The sequence below is a fragment of the Pelodiscus sinensis genome, chromosome 6 (assembly GCF_049634645.1).
Source record: "Pelodiscus sinensis isolate JC-2024 chromosome 6, ASM4963464v1, whole genome shotgun sequence".
Lineage (NCBI taxonomy): Eukaryota > Metazoa > Chordata > Testudines > Trionychidae > Pelodiscus > Pelodiscus sinensis.
The window spans coordinates 105,442,113-105,462,057 of NC_134716.1; the positions used below are offsets into that span (position 1 = coordinate 105,442,113).

General features: G+C 38.9%; 1 protein-coding gene across 5 annotated transcripts in view; it reads left to right on the forward strand.

Moving 5' to 3' along the window:
- CPLANE1 (ciliogenesis and planar polarity effector complex subunit 1) overlaps positions 1-19,945 on the forward strand; it is a 171,681-nt gene that overhangs the window by 141,533 nt on the left and 10,203 nt on the right. For 4 of the 5 annotated variants that reach the window (XM_075932522.1, XM_075932519.1, XM_075932521.1 and 1 more), the window contains exons 37-46: positions 23-77; positions 1,444-1,548; positions 2,057-2,149; positions 7,723-7,844; positions 8,097-8,295; positions 8,914-9,155; positions 10,978-11,071; positions 12,532-12,693; positions 15,051-15,081; positions 15,783-15,914. In XM_075932522.1, the coding sequence (XP_075788637.1) occupies positions 23-77; positions 1,444-1,548; positions 2,057-2,149; positions 7,723-7,844; positions 8,097-8,295; positions 8,914-9,155; positions 10,978-11,071; positions 12,532-12,693; positions 15,051-15,081; positions 15,783-15,914 (1,235 nt within the window). The remainder of the gene's footprint in view (positions 1-22; positions 78-1,443; positions 1,549-2,056; positions 2,150-7,722; positions 7,845-8,096; positions 8,296-8,913; positions 9,156-10,977; positions 11,072-12,531; positions 12,694-15,050; positions 15,082-15,782; positions 15,915-19,945) is intronic. The other variant, XM_075932523.1, reaches the window with a different exon arrangement.

Here is a 19,945-nt window from a genome sequence, read left to right on the forward strand (position 1 = left end):
GATGATTTTTTTCTTCTGTCAGGATCAGCAAGCAGAATCCAGCAGTTATCATGGAGATAATTTTCTCATTTTACCTGGTATGTTCATGCATTTTTTTTTGTAAAAATTCTAAAATATTGAGCCCTCGCTTTTTTTTTTCTCTTTCCTCCAGAATGGTTGTTAGATATCGTACAAAGACTTAGCTCATTGGTAAAATTCTGAGTTCCTACTTTGAAAATGTTTAACTGTTTGCCAGGCTGATTATAATGAAGAGTAATATTCTCACAGTGGTTGCATTCCAACATGAAGACATCACAAAATTGAAGATGCAACATTACAAAATGTAGATTAGGGAAAACACCTTCATGGCTTCCAAGATTTCCACAAAAAAATCATGAAGATCTCTGCTAGTTCATGATGATCTGTGACATAAGGCCAGTTCTCCTTGCACTGAAATTTTGAAAGGTATTACCAAAACAACCATACAAAAAATCCTATCAAATTTAGAATCTGTGGGCTGGATTTTGACCTCAGTTAAACATAAATGTGCAGTCAGAGTAATTCCATTGAAGTGAATAGGGTTTTTCCAAGTTTACAGCAGAATAAATTTTATAATTGTATAATGTTTATAATTGTATAATGTCCCTGCATTGTTTGTCCCCTAGAACACTGCAAAAGAAAGAGAAAACAAAATGAGTGGGAGGTTGGGTGTTCATTACAGTGATTATGCTAACTGTACTTGTTGAGGAAAAATATTTTTTCAAGGTTTATAAAATTTTTCTGCAGTTTAAATAAAAGAGGTATTATTCCACTTTTACTGAAATGAACATATTGATTATATAGAATACAGGGTGTCTCAAGAAGCAAATTACCTAGGTTATTCTGAAAATGATCTGTCCTCTATCCGGTCAAAGGAGCAAGAGTGCATGTGTGGAAAAATGTGGCCGGTGTACTCTTTCCAACTCATTAGTTCAACATCAAATTTAGTATTGCTAATAGAAAAAAAGAGAGGAAAATCCATTTCCTGACCATGGATATTAGACAAATAGTTGAATGCCTTATCAAAATACAAGTCAAAAATAAGAAGAATAAATCAAACATATATGTAAATATATTTTTCTTTAAAACATGGAGACAAGTACAACTTTTTATAATATATAATAAAAAGTATTTAAAAGTTACTAGGCCAAATTCAGGCTTTGTCTAAGTACAACCACATAGATTTCAGTGTAGTTGGATCCTTTTACATAAGGTTTGAAATTGGACACATATTTCCACCAATATTTTTATAAAGTATGTTTTCTGAAATAGTTGAATTTCTTCTAAGTTAAATACTGTAGAACAGACACTAGAATTATAGCAGTTACTTAATTTGTCTCATATGGCTAGTTTATGGTATATTTCTCATTTAAAAATAATTCTTATTCTAATTGTGGACAATGATTATATATTTCCTTATTTTAGATACAATTGGAGAGGCTATTACTACTTCAGCAGGCCTACATTGCATGGCTTCCACAATGAAAAAACCTGCAGAAACTCAAGATGCAAGCACAAATACAGATACAGGTAAAATACCGCTTGTAATCTGTTAGTGGTTTTATACTATTGCAACCAATTTTTTTCTAAATCTGTTTTTATGTATTAGTGTTTTCTCATTTTGATATAATTATAAAAAGCTTAAAAGTATTGAATATCTTGTTAATTTTTAGCATTTTAATCTTATTTCAAATAATAAAACTATAAAAGAGAAATCCCTGTTCTTAAAGATATTCAAATAAACATACAAAAATTCTTCTTGAAATAAAGAGATTTTCCTGAAGGCCAAATCCTGCCGCCTTTTCTCCAAAAATACTGTTGATTTCATTTGGTATTTTGTCCACATTTTTACTTAGATTTAGAAGTTAGAACTTAAGTTGAAATTTTAGACAGATTCTGCTTACTTCCCTTTGATTATATAATTTCTGTTAATGGATAGTAAGTAAATGTTTTCTTTATGGGTTTCTGCTCTCTCAACTATAACATTTGTTCCTGTTATAGTAATTGATTTTGATGTTATTTTTTCATACCAAACAAGTTCTCAAGTCAAATCAGGATATAGAAACTGGTTCTGAAGACGTATTACCTGAACATCTTAGGAACCAACCAATCATCTCTGTTCCTACAACAGGTATGCCTTCTGTCTATCTTTGTAATTCTGTGGGTTGTATGGGTGTTCTGTAAACACTTTTGTATTATATAATGTTTTCAGTAGCTAAGTGGAGAATATCACACAGAGGATATAAGTTTTACTCCAGTTCTTAAAATCTCACTGGCAGTGATTTATAATATGAAAATGTTGATTTTGATTGCATTCCATGACACACTAATCCACATTTTTGTTGTCCTGCATTAGCAGATACATTTGTGTTTTTATACATATCTATTAGGGATGTTGAAATGTGCTTAATTATATAATCATGTAACTGCTGAAAATTTCAGCAGTTACTCGGGGAGGCAGCTGCACTGGAGGGTGGGGGTGGAGGTGTGGAAGCCAGTGTGCGTGGGGAGATGGCTCAAAAGCCAGCTGTCCCATGCACTGGCTCCTGCCTACTAGGGCTGGCTCTAGGTTTTTTGCTGCCCCAAGCAAAACGTTTTTTGGCTGCCCCTTCCCCCCCTTTTTCTTTTGTCCGGGGAGGGTGCGTACGCAAAGGCAGCTTGCACGGCTTTCTGTGGGTGCACGCGCAAATCCAGCTTGCGTGGCTTCCTGGGGGTGGAGCACGCGCTTCAGGGGGAGCCCAAACCCTGGGGCATTTTCGTCTCCTAGGAGAGCACCAGGGACTCCCCACATGAGGAAAATGGGAGGTCAGGTTCATCCATAGTAAGTCAGTTAAAGACTTCCAAAGCATGCAGCTGTTCAAATCACCTAGTGCTGGAGTACCAGTCCCGCTTCTCACTCTGCAAAGGGATTTTATTATTAGAAGCCTTGTAATCACTCAGACTCCAACCCCAACACATAAGCTGTCCAACTCTTGGTGTCCATGGGCAAGAATCATCCTCACTATGGAAAGTAGGACAGATTACAAAGGATGAATATAGGCAAACAACACAGGAATGCAGGGGCAAGATTAGAAAGGCAAAGGCACAAAATGAGCTCAAACTAGCTACGGGAATAAAGGGAAACAAGAAGACTTTTTATAAATACATTAGAATCAAGAGGAAGACCGAGGACAGGGTAGGCCCACTGGTCAGTGAGGAGGGAGAAACAGTAACAGGAAACTTGGAAATGGCAGAGATGCCTAATGACTTCTTTGTTTCAGTCTTCACCAAGAAGTCTGAGGGAATGCCTAACATAGTGAATGCTAGTGCGAAGGGGGTAGGTTTAGAAGATAAAATAAAAAAAGAACAAATTAAAAATCACCTAGAAAAGTTAGATGCCTGCAAGTCACTAGGGCCTGATGAAATGCATCCTAGAATACTCAAGGACCTGATAGAGGAGGTATCTGAGCCTCTAGCTATCATTTTTGGAAAATCATGGGAGACAGGAGAGATTCCAGAAGACTGGAAAAGGGAAATAAGAACAACCCAAGAAACTACAGACCAGTTAAAGCGACGAGGAGTCCTGTGGCACCTTATAGACCAACTGAAGTGTAGGAGCATAAGCTTTCGTGGGCAAAGACCCACTTCGTCAGATGCATGACCAGTTAGTTTAATTTCTGTGTCAGGGAAGATAATGGAACAAGTAATTAAGGAGATCATCTGTAAACACTTGGAAGGTGGCAAGGTGATAGGGAACACCCAGCATGGATTTGTAAAGAACAAATTATGTCAAACCAATCTGATAGCTTTCTTTGATAGGATGACGAGTCTTGTGGATAAATGAGAAACTGTGGATGCGGTATATGTAGACTTTAGTAAGGTGTTTGATACAGTCTCTTATGATGATATTTTCGGTGAACTAGGCAAATACAACTTAGATGGGGCTACTACAAGGTGGGTGCATAATTGACTGGATAACCGTACTCAGAGAGTAGTTATTAATGTTTCACAATCCTGCTGGAAAGGTATAACAAGTGGGGTTCCGCAGGGGTCTGTTTTGGGACCGGCTCTGTTCAATATCTTCATCAACTATTTAGATATTGGCATAGAAAGTACGCTTATTCAGTTGGCAGATGATATCACGCTGTGAGGGGTTGCGACTGCTCTGGAGGATAGGGTCATAATTCAAAATGATCTGGACAAATTGGAGAAATGGTCTGAGGTAAACAAGATGAAGTTTAATAAAGACAAATGCAAAGTGCTCCACTTAGGAAGGAACAATCAATAAGTTTCACACATACAGAACGGGAAGCGACTGTCTAGGAAGGAGTACGGCAGAAAGGGATCTAGGGGTTATAGTGGACCACAAGCTGAAAATGAGTCAGCAGTGTAATGCTGTTGCAAAAAAAGCAAACATGATTCTGGGATGCATTAATAGGTGTGTTGTGGGCAAGACACGAGAAGTCATTCTTCCGCTCTACTCTGCACTGGGTAGGCCTCAGTTGGAGTATTGTGTCCAGTTCTGGGCACCACATTTCAGGAAAGATGTGGAGAAATTGGAGAGGGTCTAGAGAAGAGCAACAAGAATGATTAAAGGTCTAGAGAACATGACCTATGAAGGAAGGCTGAAAAGAATTTGGGTTTGTTTAGTTTAGAAAAGAGAAGATTGAGGGGGGACGTGATAGCAGTTTTCAGGTATCTATGTCATAAGGAGGAGGGAGAGAACTTGTTCATCTTGGCCTCTGAGGATAGAACAAGAAGCAATGGGCTTAAATTGCAGCAAGGGAGCTTTAGGTTGGACATTAGGAAAAAGTTGCTTACTGTTAGGGTAGTCAAACACTGGAATAAATTGCCCAGGGAAGTTGTGGAATCTCCATCTCTGGAAATATTTATGAGTAGGTTAGATAAATGTCTGTCAAGGATGGTCTAGACAGTATCTGATCCTGCCATGAGGGCAGGGGACTGGACTCGATGACCTCTTGAGGTTCCTTCCAGTCCTAGTATTCTATGATTCTATAAAATAAGACAGTTCAAAGGGATTAAGAGAACTTTTGTTTCAACTCCCCAGATCAACTTTCCAGAACAAGACAGGTACCAGACAACAAACCCCACTAGCTTTGGACCTATTCCATGAGCGCAGCCCTGTGCTTCCTCCTTCAGGGACGGACCAAACAGCCTCTGAAGCAGGGTGGATTGATTTAAATAGATTTGATTTAAATATCTAATTTTAATCATGATTTAAACTGGCAAGCAGAAAACGTTTAAATGAGCAATGAATCATTTAAATTATACTTTTAATATATTTTCCTAAAGGATGGTTGAGTCTTATTGATTAGCAACCTTTAAAACAGGTTGATTTACAACTAAATATAACCTTTATGCCAAATTTGGTGCTTCTGTTTACTAACCAGGAGAATACACTCAGTACAGCTTCCAACTAAATAAAAACTCAAATAATTGTATAACTTACATGTAATCGGATTCTTAATTTTTACATTTTTATTCTATTACAAAATGGTATGTAATAGGAACACTTAAGAGACAGGTTTTAACCCATTTATTATTTGCTAAGTAGGGGCTACATTTTAAAAACATATGATTTGCATCTACTTCTGTCTGAACGGAAATTCTATTGAAAATAAAATCAGCATTTAATTTTTGTATGAAATAAAATTACCTTAAATGTGAAGGACACATAACCAAAAAGTATCCAAACACATTTTGCATCTAAAATTAATGTATTAAACAGAGGAAATATCCATAGTGAATTTAACAGATCGAATCTAGTCATCATGATCTTCAAGATGTTAGAACGCCCTCATAAACAGTTTTTTACTGAGCGAAGAGGAAAACAAGTTTTTCTGGTTCATCTACTGAGTTTTGCAAAAGTGAATGAATTTATCATTGAATTGAACTGCTGAATAAACCAAAGTGATAAAAAACATTCTCTCTTCACCTGCAGAAGAAGTTACTGTTAATGTAAACACTGGTTCTGGGTACTTACACTAGTGAACTGATAGAATTTCTTAAACGTTGACAGGAGACATGTTCTATTTAATTTTTTAATTTAATTAATAAGTTATTTAAATAGGTTATGATAAATTTAGGCTATAACAATTTTAAATTTAATTTTAAAGGTATATTATTTAAAACAAAACCTATTTAAATGGGATCACAATTCCAATTTTAATAAAGCTCTCCTGCCCTAGACAGGAAGGGACTTGGAGACACAGGCATTGGGAACACCAGAGTTCCCCTTCCTCAGACAAAGGGAGACGGAGAATCACCTGGGTCCGAGGCAGGGGTGAGGTTGTCAGGACACAGCACAAGGAGGCTGGGTTCCTGGGCGGGGGGTGTGGGGGGAGAGAGGGTTCAGGGCCCAGAGATGGGGGAGGAGAGATTGTTTAGAGAGCCAGACAGGAGATGGGGATCTAGGTGAGAGGTGGCGGATGGGTAGAAGAGGAGACAGGGTCCCAGCAGGGTTGCAGTGGGCCAGGAGGTGGGGTTGCTAGGCAGAGGCAGAGCCGGGGGAGATAGCGGGGGGCATCCAGGCCGGAGGGTTTACATGCAGGGGAGTTGCAGAGGAGAGAAAACAGGCGGGGGAGGGGAGGCGGAGCTGCGGGGAGCGGACCTGGGAGAGGGGTGTGGCCGACCGCGGAGGCACACAGGCACGGGGGCACACTCACAAAGGTGAAGAAGAGGCCGCCTTCCAGGAAGCACCTCAGCAGGGGTCACGCCTCAGGGCTGCCCAGCACCCCGGGGCCAGGCGCAGGCTCTGGGCGCAGGGTTCCTAGCCTGGGGCGGCCTCTGCAGGGCTCCCGCTTGGGGGATGAGGCCCCGCTGCAGCGGAGCCCCAGTGCCTGCCGAGCCCCTGAACTCCCCTCCAGTGAGCTAGCTGCTGGGAGCAGCCTCCATGGCCGTGGCCTGCCCTGCCAGGCTCAGTGTCACCAGCTGAGGCCTCCCTGTGCTGTGGGTCAGGCACCCTGCTCTCCCCGCACCCTGGGGCCAGGTGCAGGCTCCGAGCAGCCAGGCACGGGGCTCCCAGCTTCTCTGCTCCTCCTGTGGGCCGGAATGCTGCCCCTGGCAATGTGCTGCACCAAGCACCTGCTTGTTTTGCTGGTGCCTAGAGCCGCCGTGCTGCCTTCACCCTGCACTGCTGCCTTTAATATAGCGAGGGTGGGGAACTGTGTGTAACCATGCACATTAACCAGACTTATTGGGTAGCCATGTAAATGGTTACACTTTGACATCCCTAATATCTGTCATTTCCTGGTTACTGCCTTACTCAAGTTTTCCACTTACTGGCAGGAACAATATTTCCCGTGATCTGGCATGGATTTTTCAAGAAAGGGTTTTGCCAACTCTTTAGTCATTTAAAAGGCTGGTGCGCAGTGGGGGGGACCTGTCGTGAGCTGGGAATCTGGTCCTCCTCCCATTGAACTTCAGCCTTTTAAATGCTGGCTCTTAATGCATTTAAAAGGCAGAGTCACAAATGGTTTACCTCCCAGGGTCTGGAACTAACCCTGTTGCGATTCCCCCACTTATCAACTAATTGACTAGTCAATGGAAATTCCATTGATTAGTTGATTAAACCAAATTTAACATCCCTAAACAGAAGCTTTCCTTGATTCTGAGTTAGTACAATCTATTTCCAAATTGTTTTTCTAATATGCCAGAATTACTTACTGTATGTGGTATTCCTGACCATTATTTCCTTTCTCATAGAACATCTGACTTCAAGTGTTCCTCAGATGTTGCCACCAGACATGTATTTAAACTTCAGATTCCACACAGAAGTAAGGGAGACACTTTTACCATCCTCAGTTTCTGATACTGCACCTGATGTGGTTAGTACTCAGAAATATTTTCTGATAATACAGTTATAACGTGCTGTATATAACCAGATGTGTTAGTTTGGGCTTGTCTCAACAGCATGGACAACATAGAAGAATGATTCCATTTTAGCCAGTGTTTGAAATGAACAAGTATCTCTTTCGGCTAAAAAAACAAAGACAATGGATTAGAAAAGGAGACAGTTAGCCCCAGTAGTACTCAGAATATATATTGTTTAATTCCTTTTAATTTTTCCTGCGATTCAGATTGGACACAACTATATCAATGTGATTGACATTGAAGAGAGTGATCTCTTGAAGGATTTGCCTGTTATAGCTGAGTCCGCTGAAGAGATAATTACCGCACAACAACATGAGAACTTCACAATTCCATCTTCTGCAAAGCTGCATCACATGGCAGCCTCTGTTACCAATGCAATTCCACCTAATGAATTTCAGAGGCAAGGTAATAAGTCACTTACTTACTCTTCTATTTTTATTTTTTTTATTGAAAATAATTACTCTCAAAAACCCTTCATTGTAGCATTGTTACACTTCCACACAATAGACCTTCTGTTCCCCCAACTTAGAGGCCATCTATCCTGCCAAAAAAATTCTACAGAATTCCCCAATACTTTCTCTTCAAGGTCATGTCTCTTCCTGATAGATTCTTTGATTCTTCAGTATTCTCACTAATGGCAGCCTCCTGTAGCAGAGTCACAATGCTGTGGTATTCAGAAGTGTAGAAGGGAAGGAACAACTTGTGAGAAGGTTCATGCAGTTACAAACCTGAATACTGTTTTGACAGAATTGACACTGTGCATCTCCCAGCTGTTCCTTACAACACAGATAGCTAGAACTTTTTCAGGTCCTGGGATGGAGGAAGTGGTGAGTGATCCCATTCTCCATGAAGGGAGAGATTTATTCACAGAAGGACCATTTACAATATGACTTCTGAAGGGATGGTTCCTGCACTTCTCCAACCCACACCAAAAACATCAGCATAACTTATACATAGGTACCTATTATTTAAGAACTTACAGTTCACAGTTTTATGTTTGTTTTCTTTTATTATTCTTTTGAGATGACCATCAAAATATATTGATCCCAGTGCAAGAAGAGGATATAAAAGTAGATAGTGGTAGAGATAATCTAACCTGGAACCTACTGCATGATGATGTCAGCATCATTCATTCTGAAGGACTGTCAGCTAAAATCATTAGCAAAGAACACTTTTGTACAAAGCTGCAGGAAATGGATATACAACTAAAGGCACTGCAGAACATAGCAGAAAATATGGAGAAGGATTTCAGCAATACTAAACTGGTGTGTTCAGGCTTTTCTGTTTTTTCCTTTCAATTAAAGTTAGATTTTACATTTTGTAATGACATTTCTGTATACTTTACTAGAGAGAATAATGAACTGTCAGTTCATGTATAGTGCTAGATCTTTTGGTTTCCATTGTTACTTTGAATGGTCTAAAACTTTAGTTTGGTATAAACTGGCAGAGCTCTGTTAAGGTCAGCTAAGGAGCTGGCCCAGCATGTTTAGGTACCCTAGAATTGTGGGGATTTTAAAGACCAGTTGCTGCAAGTTATGAAGGAGACCTCTTTTTGGCAAGTTTTAGAAAATTCTTGGCAATGATAGCTGCATATTTGGTTTTGCAGAATGATTGAATTTCTGGAAATCTTTTACCGTTCACAATGATGGTTATTAATGTTTTTCAGGGATAACTTAGATGCCCATATTATTCTTTTTATCAATTTAAATATAATTTGAGTATATAAATTGCAGTATATAAAACCTAAGAAATACAGTTTCCTATATGCCATGACAAAACGTTAGAACTCAAGCAAAACTTTTGGTTTCTCTTTATGGTACATCGAGTTTAATATTCTTACAAGTTTTCCATCTATAATGTGCTGAAGTATAATTATCTGTAAATAACAAGAAAAACAAAATACACCTGTAAAGAGTTGCTTTGAGAACATCAGATGAATGCTACTAAGCATTATTTATTATTTCAGTCAATTTAAAAGTATAATTGCAGTTTACTAGAAAAAGGAAGTGACTTTATTGATCTGAGCAAATGAACTCTGCTTTCAGATGGCCACGGTTTTAGGTTAATCAGCTTAATGAGCATAGTTTTACTGACTTCAACAGAGCTATGCTGATTTACTCAACTGAGAATCTGGCCTAGCACGTAGTCTGGAATCATTGCAAGTGATGTTTCACAGCCGTATACCTTGTACAGTCATGCACTCTGTTAGCATATCCAAAAAGATGATGAGGCAAAAAAGCATAAAGTAGCTGGGGTAATAGAAGGAGAAGTTGAAAGCATTTAAAATATTTTTAGGAACACTGACAAGTGATGGATAAAATCTTAGCTTTATCAATTTAGGTTTGTTTTGCATAGGTACATTCACACATTCTGGAAACTTGAGAGTTGCTAGAATTTTGAAATATCTGACAGAGCATTTACATGAAGAGTTACTGTGTACACCACTCTGCTACTTATTTTTAAATTAACCAATGAAAATAGTTTAGCTGTATAAAAATTGTATATCAATTCAGCCATGTTATAAGAGTTCACTCCTAAAAATACATAGGCACGTCTATGCAGAATGATAATGAGATTATGAATTTCCCTCACACTAGCTTGCAATGCATTAACTGGTCATTTGGACTTAGCTATCTATAATGTACTTTAATGTCCTGCTGTTTGAAATAGTTGTATTTTAAAATGCACTGCTGAACATCTAGATCATGGTAGCAAGTGCATTGTGGTTTTACAACCTGACTTGCTATGAACTAACTCTCCATATAGACAAGCCCTTCAGCATAGGAGCAGCAAGAGCTTAATGAGACTATTCTTGTGAACAGTATTGTAAGGGTCAGCAGTATAAGGTCTTCAAAGATTTATCTGTTTATGTGAACCAATTGAGTAAGACCCAAGTAGGGCTCCTTTGGTTCCTCTCACAGCCAAAAATTATTTATTTAGTAGAAATGTTTTGTATCTAATATATTTATTAACATCTAAAATAGATATTTCTTTTTAAAACAATCCTTTCATGAATATTTGAGATACATATGTGTCCGTTTAAAATATTTTTGATTAATATTTTATCAATGTGCATTCTTTTCTTAGATAGTGAAAACAATAGAAGATTTAGGAATGATTGACAGTCCAGATGTAGGTGCAGCTTCCTTGTTCTCTGATGGTGTTGGAGTTATTGATGAGGGTATGTGTCCTGCTAAATAAAAATCAGTAGGCCGTGTGCTGAACCATGGACTTTTGTGAATGTATTGCCACTTAAAGATGTTTGTGGTACCATTACTTTGAGTTAAAAATACACTGCATGTTAAATCATTGGAGAAAGATCAGCCTACCAATCAAGAAGTAAAATGAAAGCAATTATGGATAATGAAGTAATACTGAAATGAAAAATTAAAGTACTGACATAAAGGGAACTTACTCAACCACATTGGCCTAGAAATTATGTATATACCTTTAATTGTTTCCTTGATTAAGATGTAGGATCTGATCTTGGGGTTTAGATATGATGGTTCTTATTGCAACTATTCTGTGAAATTAAATACAGTGCTTGTATTGGCTTCCACATTAATTTTGTAAGACATGATATTTTTGGCCTGTGAATGTTTTCCCTGTGCTGTAATAAGATTTCATTATTCATACCATTTTGGCAGCTACAAGGATGTAATATATTCCCATTTGACTTGACTTGACTTGACTTGACTTAAAAAAGGTCACATCAGTTAAATTGGTTTCCTAAGTGGTGAGGTATTGATTATGTAATTGATTGTTTTTCGCTAGAAAATGGATTGAAAATACATATATGGGTAACTGCTGTACTATACTGATTGAGGCCGAGAAGGAATATATTATGATTTTATATCAAATATAGGGCCAGATCATAGCTAAACTCTGGATTGACACACAAAATAATCCATGACTAGCTGCATTTATGAGCCACAATTTAATCTTTCACATGGGCAGGTCACCATGTACATGGCAGCTGCAGGAGGTCCACAGACTCCTGAAGCTCAGATTGGGGCCATAAGGCCCCATGCTTACAGGCTACGTCTACACTGGCACCTTCTTCGGAAGAGGCATGCTAATTTAGAACTTTGGAATAGGGAAATCCGCGGGGGATTTAAATATCCTCCGCGGGATTTAAATAAATATGGCCACCGCTTTTTTTTCCGGCTTGGGGAAAAACCGGAAAAGAGCGTCCAGACTGGCACGATCCTCGGGAATAAAGCCCTATTCCAGAGGATCTCTTATTCCTACTTTCAATAGGGCTTTATTCCGGAGGATCGCGCCAGTCTAGATGCTCTTTTCCGGCTTTTCCCCAAGCCGGGAAAAAAGCGGCGGCCGTGTTTATTTAAATCCCACGGGGAATATTTAAATCCCCCGCGGATTTCCCTATTCCAAAGTTCTAAATTAGCATGCCTCTTCCGAAGATGGGGCCAGTGTAGACGTAGCCACACAGATTAACTTTCAGCAGCACAGTGATCTAAATACACTTTTGTTTTATTTGTTTTAGATTAGAAGGGTATATTAATTAATCCATAACATAGATTCATAAATATAATAATATTTCACTGCATTTTCCATTTATCTGTCTGGATTTTTTTTTACTATGTTTCACTTATTCTGTTTGTTGTTGCATTGCAACAGCACATTATGTGAGCTCTGTGGACTTTGAAGAATGTATGAATGAAAAAGAGGAAGGTTCAAGACCTGAATATTCTGCAGACAGTTATACAGCCTTGCACGCTCATTCTCTTTCCTCTGCAACTTCAGCTGCTAACCTTCCGAGTCACATAAAATCATCTTCTGGTATAATAATTTCATTTATTCTTTCTCTCATTACTTGTTAGAAAGCAAGTAGACATGTTGTTTTGAGTTGCTGCTATCTTTCTTGTCTGGCTGTTGGAAGGTAGAAAGGACACACTGGATGTGGTTTCATTAGGCTCCAAATTTATTCCTAAATGCCTAGGAGATAAAACTACAGTGCACATAATTCCACAATCATTTACATATACCTGGGGAAGCTGCTGGGACATCCCTCTTAAATGAGGGTTAATGGAGTTAATAGGGGAAGGGATTAACTCCCATACACCACAGCTGTCCCACCCCCATAGTTTCCCTTCTTTCAATGAATACCTCCTTTAAATCTTTTCCCAATCCATTTTATTTGATGACTGTATCCATTCCCTACAATGTAGCTGCACTTACATAATGATTTGTTATGTCATAACCTAATCACCCTTCTTGCATTCTTCCTTCCTCCCTTAAAACTCCAATCCACTGTGGGAAATACAATCCCCCCACCTGGCCTTTAGCAATCTTGTAGTGAGGGAAAACTTCTTCCCAGACCGCAAAAGGAGTGACTAGTATACTGCCCAAAGTGGATCGCACCACAAACTGATATTTCAAGTACTTCCAAGGGTGGAAAGTGCTCCTCCTGTGCAGGGAAAAAGAGGGCTTTCTCCGCCCAATATGAGCATAAATAGTCTCCCTCTCTTTGTCATCTTCAGAGGAAGGGGTGGGAAATAGGTCAGTATCCCCATGCTGACCTGGGATGGAGCTCCCTCTGTGATGCATAACTTACTGGCTTTCTAACCACCCATGAAGGAGCAACATACCTTCTCTGTCAAGTGCAATGAAGGCCCCACAGTTTAATGTATGGTAAGACCATTAGCATTATGTGAAGTATTGTGGTGGTAATATGTTCGTAAGGATCAGTTTGCAGCTTTTCTTGATACTTCGAATTATTCATCCAGGAATGTAAAAGCACTGTTTTTGTAAGCCATGTACACACACTGAATGTACATTATCACTCATGTTTGAAGAGAGTCCAGCGGGGGTCTGATATCCTGTTGTGTCTAAAGGTATCTTCATTAGAATGTTGTTGAAGGAAAGCAAATAATTTTGAGTCTTATTATCTCTGTCCAGTGACTTGAAATAAGAATTTAACTCTACCCCATCGTGTGGCAGTGAAATGTGTTGCAGTATGTCGGTACAGGTTGAACCTCTCTAGTCTGGCACTCTCTGGTCTGGCAAAGTCTGTGGTCCTGCCTGATTTTAGTTAAGTGGCTGTCCACTTGTCATGGGTGTGGCCAAGTTTCCTGTGGTCCCAGGAAAGTTTGTTTACAGCCACAAGTCCTACCTCACAGTGTTGTGTGCTGTTATTTAGCTCTAATTCACCCCTAAATGTCTTTTAAGCACCCAGTAAGCAGTGGAAGTGCTGGTAATACTACTAGACAATATCAACCTCCCATGGTTCAGCAAATTCTCTAGTTCAGCACCAGTTAGGTCCTGACACTACAGTTCTCTTTGGCTGTATGTGCAATGACAATTCTCTCTCCTTTCTCTTCTTTTACATTCTTAATTACTATATATAGTTTTGCTGGGTGACTCTAAATCTAACTCCAAGCTGTATCAGCCTACCTAATGGTTTTAAAACAATGGTCCCCAAACTTTGTGGTGCACCTTCCTGGGAGGGGGTGTGATGAGGCTAGCTTCCACAGGGGGCAGGTGGGAGCGCCCAGCCAGTATTGCACCAGCTTTTCTCTGTCCCTGGCCATAGTCCTAGCCACAGCTCTGCTCATGGCCCTGGTCCTGCCTCCTCACCTAGCTCCACTCCTGGCCCCGTTTCCCCTCATAGTCTTGACTGTGCTTCTGGTCCTCATTTCCTCTCTATCTCCTGACTATCTCTGCTTTCGTTAAGCTAATTGTTAAGCTCCTTTGTGAAGCAAGTTGTTCAGCTCCTTTGTGAAGCCAGTTGTTCAGTATTAGAGAGAGGCAAGGACAGATTTCATTACTGGTTAAGAGGGAGTGTGGGGTACAAGAAGAAAAGTTTTGGCCCCACTGTTTTAAAAGCTCAACTTCCAAGTTATATCTGAGTATAAGCAATGAACACCAAATGATATAAAAAGCCAGATTGTAACTAAATTGTAACTAAATTTATAGTCCCTGTGTATTTAAACTTAGAGCTACAACTTCCAAGCTAACGGCCAAGAGTTATCTGTTACACTGAATGTCCCTGACACATATTCAGTGTAACGCGAACATATCCAGTTTGAAAAAGGCTATATTTCATCTAACAAATCTGTGTTTGTTTCATTTGAACAGACATTAGATGTTAACATATGTGTTTCAGTTTTAATTGACTAAAGCTTTTTCTATTTCAGACATTCATATACATGAAGATTTAGGTGATAGGTAAGTATTTTGAAATAATTGCAGTTTTTGTTAAACTACATTGCAAACGTATTTCTAAAAAGCTTAATTGAAAATAGAGTATCAAACTGGAAGTCTTATCTATATAGAAATCTAGGCATTATATGTAATACTTTTCTACTCAGGTAGTTTTATACACAAAGTGGATCAATATAACCTTACCATAGAAGAATAGGAACTGAATAAACATGTTGCATATAAAATACTGTGTTAAATGCTCAAAATGTGCAAAAGAAATAACTTTTAGCAGCCTACAAAGACACTACTGGTGTGTGTGGATTGTTTTATGTTACTTTTATGGGCTAAATTTTGCTTTGGACAAGCCTGCACAACTTCCATTGAGATATTCATATTAAAAGGCAGAATTAACACAATGAAACTATTACAAAGTTATTAAATAAAATGAAAGTCAGCATACTGTAGTCCTGCTGAAGTTTTTATCCATTGAATGAAAATGGATTAATGTGTGTCACACTTAGAATATAGTTCTATCTGACTCTAATAATACATATGTAGAAATGTGGGCAACTCAGTGGACAGGAGTATAGGTAACTAACTCTTGAATAAGGATAATATTCTTACCTATCTGAACTCAAAAGTGAAGATTTTAAGAAGATTTTATTTTTTTTCTTGGAAATATTTTGCTGTTTTAATAACAATATTGTTTTTTCCTCTAATTTGAGTTTTACAGATGATCCCTTGCAAATTACTGGATTGAGTTGCATTACTGGTACTGTTAATGATCTTGTAACAGAGGGTGGTGTTTCCCCTACAGAAATGAGCATTACAAAAACCCAAGATAAAAAAATCTTCAGGTAATAATATAGCTCTCCTCTTCACTTCTGCTTTGTACTAAGTCACTGCAGTTATAATATTAAGTAATGTAAATTAAATTGTTTAAAACTCTAATTAAACAAGTACCTTGTTAGTTAAAATTACCATGATTAAATGCTTTATAATATTTCATTGTCTCTAAAATTTAACTTTACTCAACCTCTTCACATGCTCATTATTAAGCATATGTGCACTTCTAGTTGGACTAATATTCAAAAAGTGAATACGATCTATTTAGCTGCCACAAAATATATGACATCAGTTTAACGGAAATAAGTTACATAGGAAATGTTTCAACTAGTTGCCCACTAATGCTTTTAGACATTTTCAGACCAGACAGGACCATTATGATCTGTTTGTCTGACCTCTTGGGTAACATAGGTTATAGAACTTCAGCCAGTCATGCTTTCAGTAATCAGGTCGAATAATTTGTGGTTAAACTAGAGCAAATCTTTTAGGAAGAGATCTTGATTTGAAGACATCTGTTTTATTTGTTTCAGTTTGCAGATGCTCAACTTCAGACTTTATACAAGTGTTGAATACCCATAACATCTCTTAACCACATTTGGAATTACAGGTGCTTGACACCACTGTGAATCAGGTCCTAAATGTTTCAAAATGGGGACCTGAAAAACGAGGTGCACAAATTAAAGGCCACATTTGAAAAAATATGCATTAGAACTGTAGCGGGAGATTCAGGAAAATTAATCCAAATTAACTAGAGGGGTAAATTTGAAGAGGATTAGTTAAACCAGGGAGTCAGTCGGCAGACAGTAGGCCAAGTCCAGACAGCCAGAATCTTTTCAATGGACTGCAAAAATAAAAAAAGTGGATGGGCCAAGCTTCTGGGTGTGGCTGATTATTTCCCCCTCCTGCCTTATGAATAGCCAATCTTTGCTATGCCCTCCTTCTCCAGTCAGGAAGCAGTGCTGTGTTCCTGTGCAACCCAATCAGAGGGCAGTTCTGTTTGGGCACTAATTAAAACTCTTTTCTGGATTCTCTGAATACAGTGAAGCTGGCCGGGCTATTTAGCTATAACTTGTAGGCCCTAGGCCATACTAGGGAACCCAGTGGGATTTCCAACCCTCCAGGATTCTCAATGAGTTAAAGATGAATCTTTAATTAAAAACTGTCATGTGATGAAACCTCCAGGAATATGTCCAACCAAAATTGGCAACCCTACTACTCAGCCCAGTGGAGTCTCATAGAGTCCACTTGTGCCAAGGCATCAATCATGGCATGCTCCATTACCATCTGAGCACCCTTCAGCCCCCCAACCTCACTGCTCCTTTCCCAAGCGGTCCTTGGAGCCCTTACTCTGGACTTCTTTGAAACCAGTCCCAGTCCTTTGAAGCCCTGCTCCAACCAGTTTCTTTTTCCCTCCTCAGTTCACCTCCAGTCACCCGCTTCTGCCACATTGCCACCTTCCCTGGACTGCTTTCTGGAATCTCTTTATTCTGTCTTGCCACCCAGAGTTTCCTTTCTGCCTCTCTGATATCCTGGTCCCCAAGGGGGTGTCACACCACTAGCTGTATCACAGCCTAATAGTATCATCTTCTGGCTTTGAGCTCAAAAGTACTCAGACTGTTTTGCTGACTATATCCTAACCCATACTGATCTTTATTCTTCCTTGCCTCCATCTTTACTGCTTGGTTCAATGAGGGGCGACCTGTTGACATTGAGGGAAATTTCCTTGGGGTCCAGTGATTCTAAAGGCTGTTTAAATTGCCACTGGAACAGCACAGCTCTAAGGGCTGGGGAAGGGGACAGTGGGACATACTCAGGGTTGTGCTGAGGGGTGGCTGCCCCCAGCCCCGCCCCTTTCAGAGGCATGGAGCTCCCTCTCCCCCCCACCTTGCCCAGGGGCCTGGAGTGGCTGTCGGCTCCCCTGGGGGCAGGGGACATGGCAACACTAGGCAACTTGGGCCAGCCCCACGTGTCTCATTTTCAGACTAGGAAATATGGCCATCCTACTCTCGGGGTGGGGAGCAGGTGGGCAGTAGAGGCTAGCAATGAGGTAAATTGCAGAGTTATATCTACAATAATTTTGTTTCACAAACTTTGTAAACTCAACATATTCAAAACTTGAAACAGTTGTCCGAAATTGTTTTAATGCTAATATTTGCATCTGTTTGACATTTTATTAGTGTGTTTTCTGAATGTCTCAGAGGTAATTTATTAAATCTTTCTTAGAGATTATAAGCAAGAGGTCCTGGGTATATTAGACAGCATTGTATGTGTTAGTTTAACAAGGATGCTTGTGGTGTGAAAAATGTTTCTCTGGAATCTGAACCTTGACAAAAAAATTACTTCCCCTGAGTTAAATCATATTAAGCCTCTGTATGTACATCTCTATGGGGAAATAAAGTGACTTAAACTCAGTTTATCTTAATTCACTTCCAGAATGAAATAATTTAAATCAAATTAAGGCCACTTCAGTTCTGAATAACAGCTTTTCACACGTGATTTAATACTATTTAACTAATCTACTTCAAATTGACACCTTGAGTTAATTTGGATTAATTTTCCTGAATGTCCTCATGTACAAAAGACCTTAGTTTTTAGTCAGTTTTGCCATTTTTAAAATGGAGATAAATAAATACTTATCTGTCTCCTACCTCAAAGAGATAAGGAAAGGATTATTTAGTCTATTTCTAAAGCGCTTAGAAGACAAACTGCTATATAAATCCCAAATAATGTTACTAATATTTATTACTGGTTATTACACTATATTAAAAGTGTATTGGCTCTTCAAAAGAGTATGGCGATTAAAAAGTATTGGCTCTTCAAAAGAGTATGAGTTAAATTTTATGATGAGCATCTTAAAATAATATTTCCAGTACTATTAAGAACCTCAGAACAACCATACTGGGTCAGAGCAAAGGTCCATCTACCCCAGTATCCTGTCTGCTGACAGTGGCCAATACTAGATGCCGCAGAGGGAGGGAACACAATAGGTAATCATCATGTGATCCCTCTCCTGTCATCCATTTCCAGACAAATCCTGGCTAATAGGTTCATGGAGGTTAGGTCCATGAATAGCTATCTAGCTCTTTTTTGAACCCTGTTAAAGTCCAAGCCTTTATAACATCCTCTAGCAAGGAGTTCCATAGGTTGACTGTGCCCTGAGTGAACAAAACTTCTGTTTGTTTTAAGCCTGCTGCCTATTAATTTCATTTAGTGACCCCCTTGTTCTTATATTGTGGGAATAAGTAAATAACTTTTCCTTATTCACTTTTTTCACACCAGTGATGATTTTGTATTGTCTTCTATCATCACATCACATTATCATCACTTCTATCATCTCCTCCTCTTCTCTTTTTCTAAGTTGAAAAGTCCAAGTCTCTTTAATCTCTCTTCAGATGGGACCCGTTCCAAATGCGTAATCGTTTTTGTTGCCCTTTTCTGAACTTTTTCCAATACCAATATATCTTTTTTGAGATGAGGTGACCATATCTGTATTCAGTATTCAAGATGTGGGCATATCATGGTTTTCTACAGAGGCAATAAGATATTCTCTGTCTTAGTCTCTAAAGATTAAGGTTATATTGTTTAAAAAACTTATTTCCGCTATTTAAAACAATTTTTCAATCATATACAAAGTTCCTGTTCAGGTAACCCTATATAGGCGCCTCGGAAAAAGATAGATGATAGTATCTATCTAATCTAGTCCTTGAGGTTCTTATACCATTAGGATGCGTCTACACTGCAGGGCTTAATTAGAAATAAGCTATACGAATTGATCTACATCAATTGTGTAGCTTATTTTGAAATTGGGAGTGTCTACACAGCATTTACTTAAAAACTAGAGCACTCTTCCTCTGAGTCCCCCTTACTCCTCATACAGAGAGGGTTACACGAGTCAGAGTAAAAAAATCCTCCAGCTTGACAGTATTTTGACACTATTTCAAAATAACTGCCTGCTTTGTAGACATGGACTAAGTCATTTTGAAATAATGTTGCTATGTAGAGATACCCTTACTGTCTATTTAAAGAATATTTTAAAAACTCT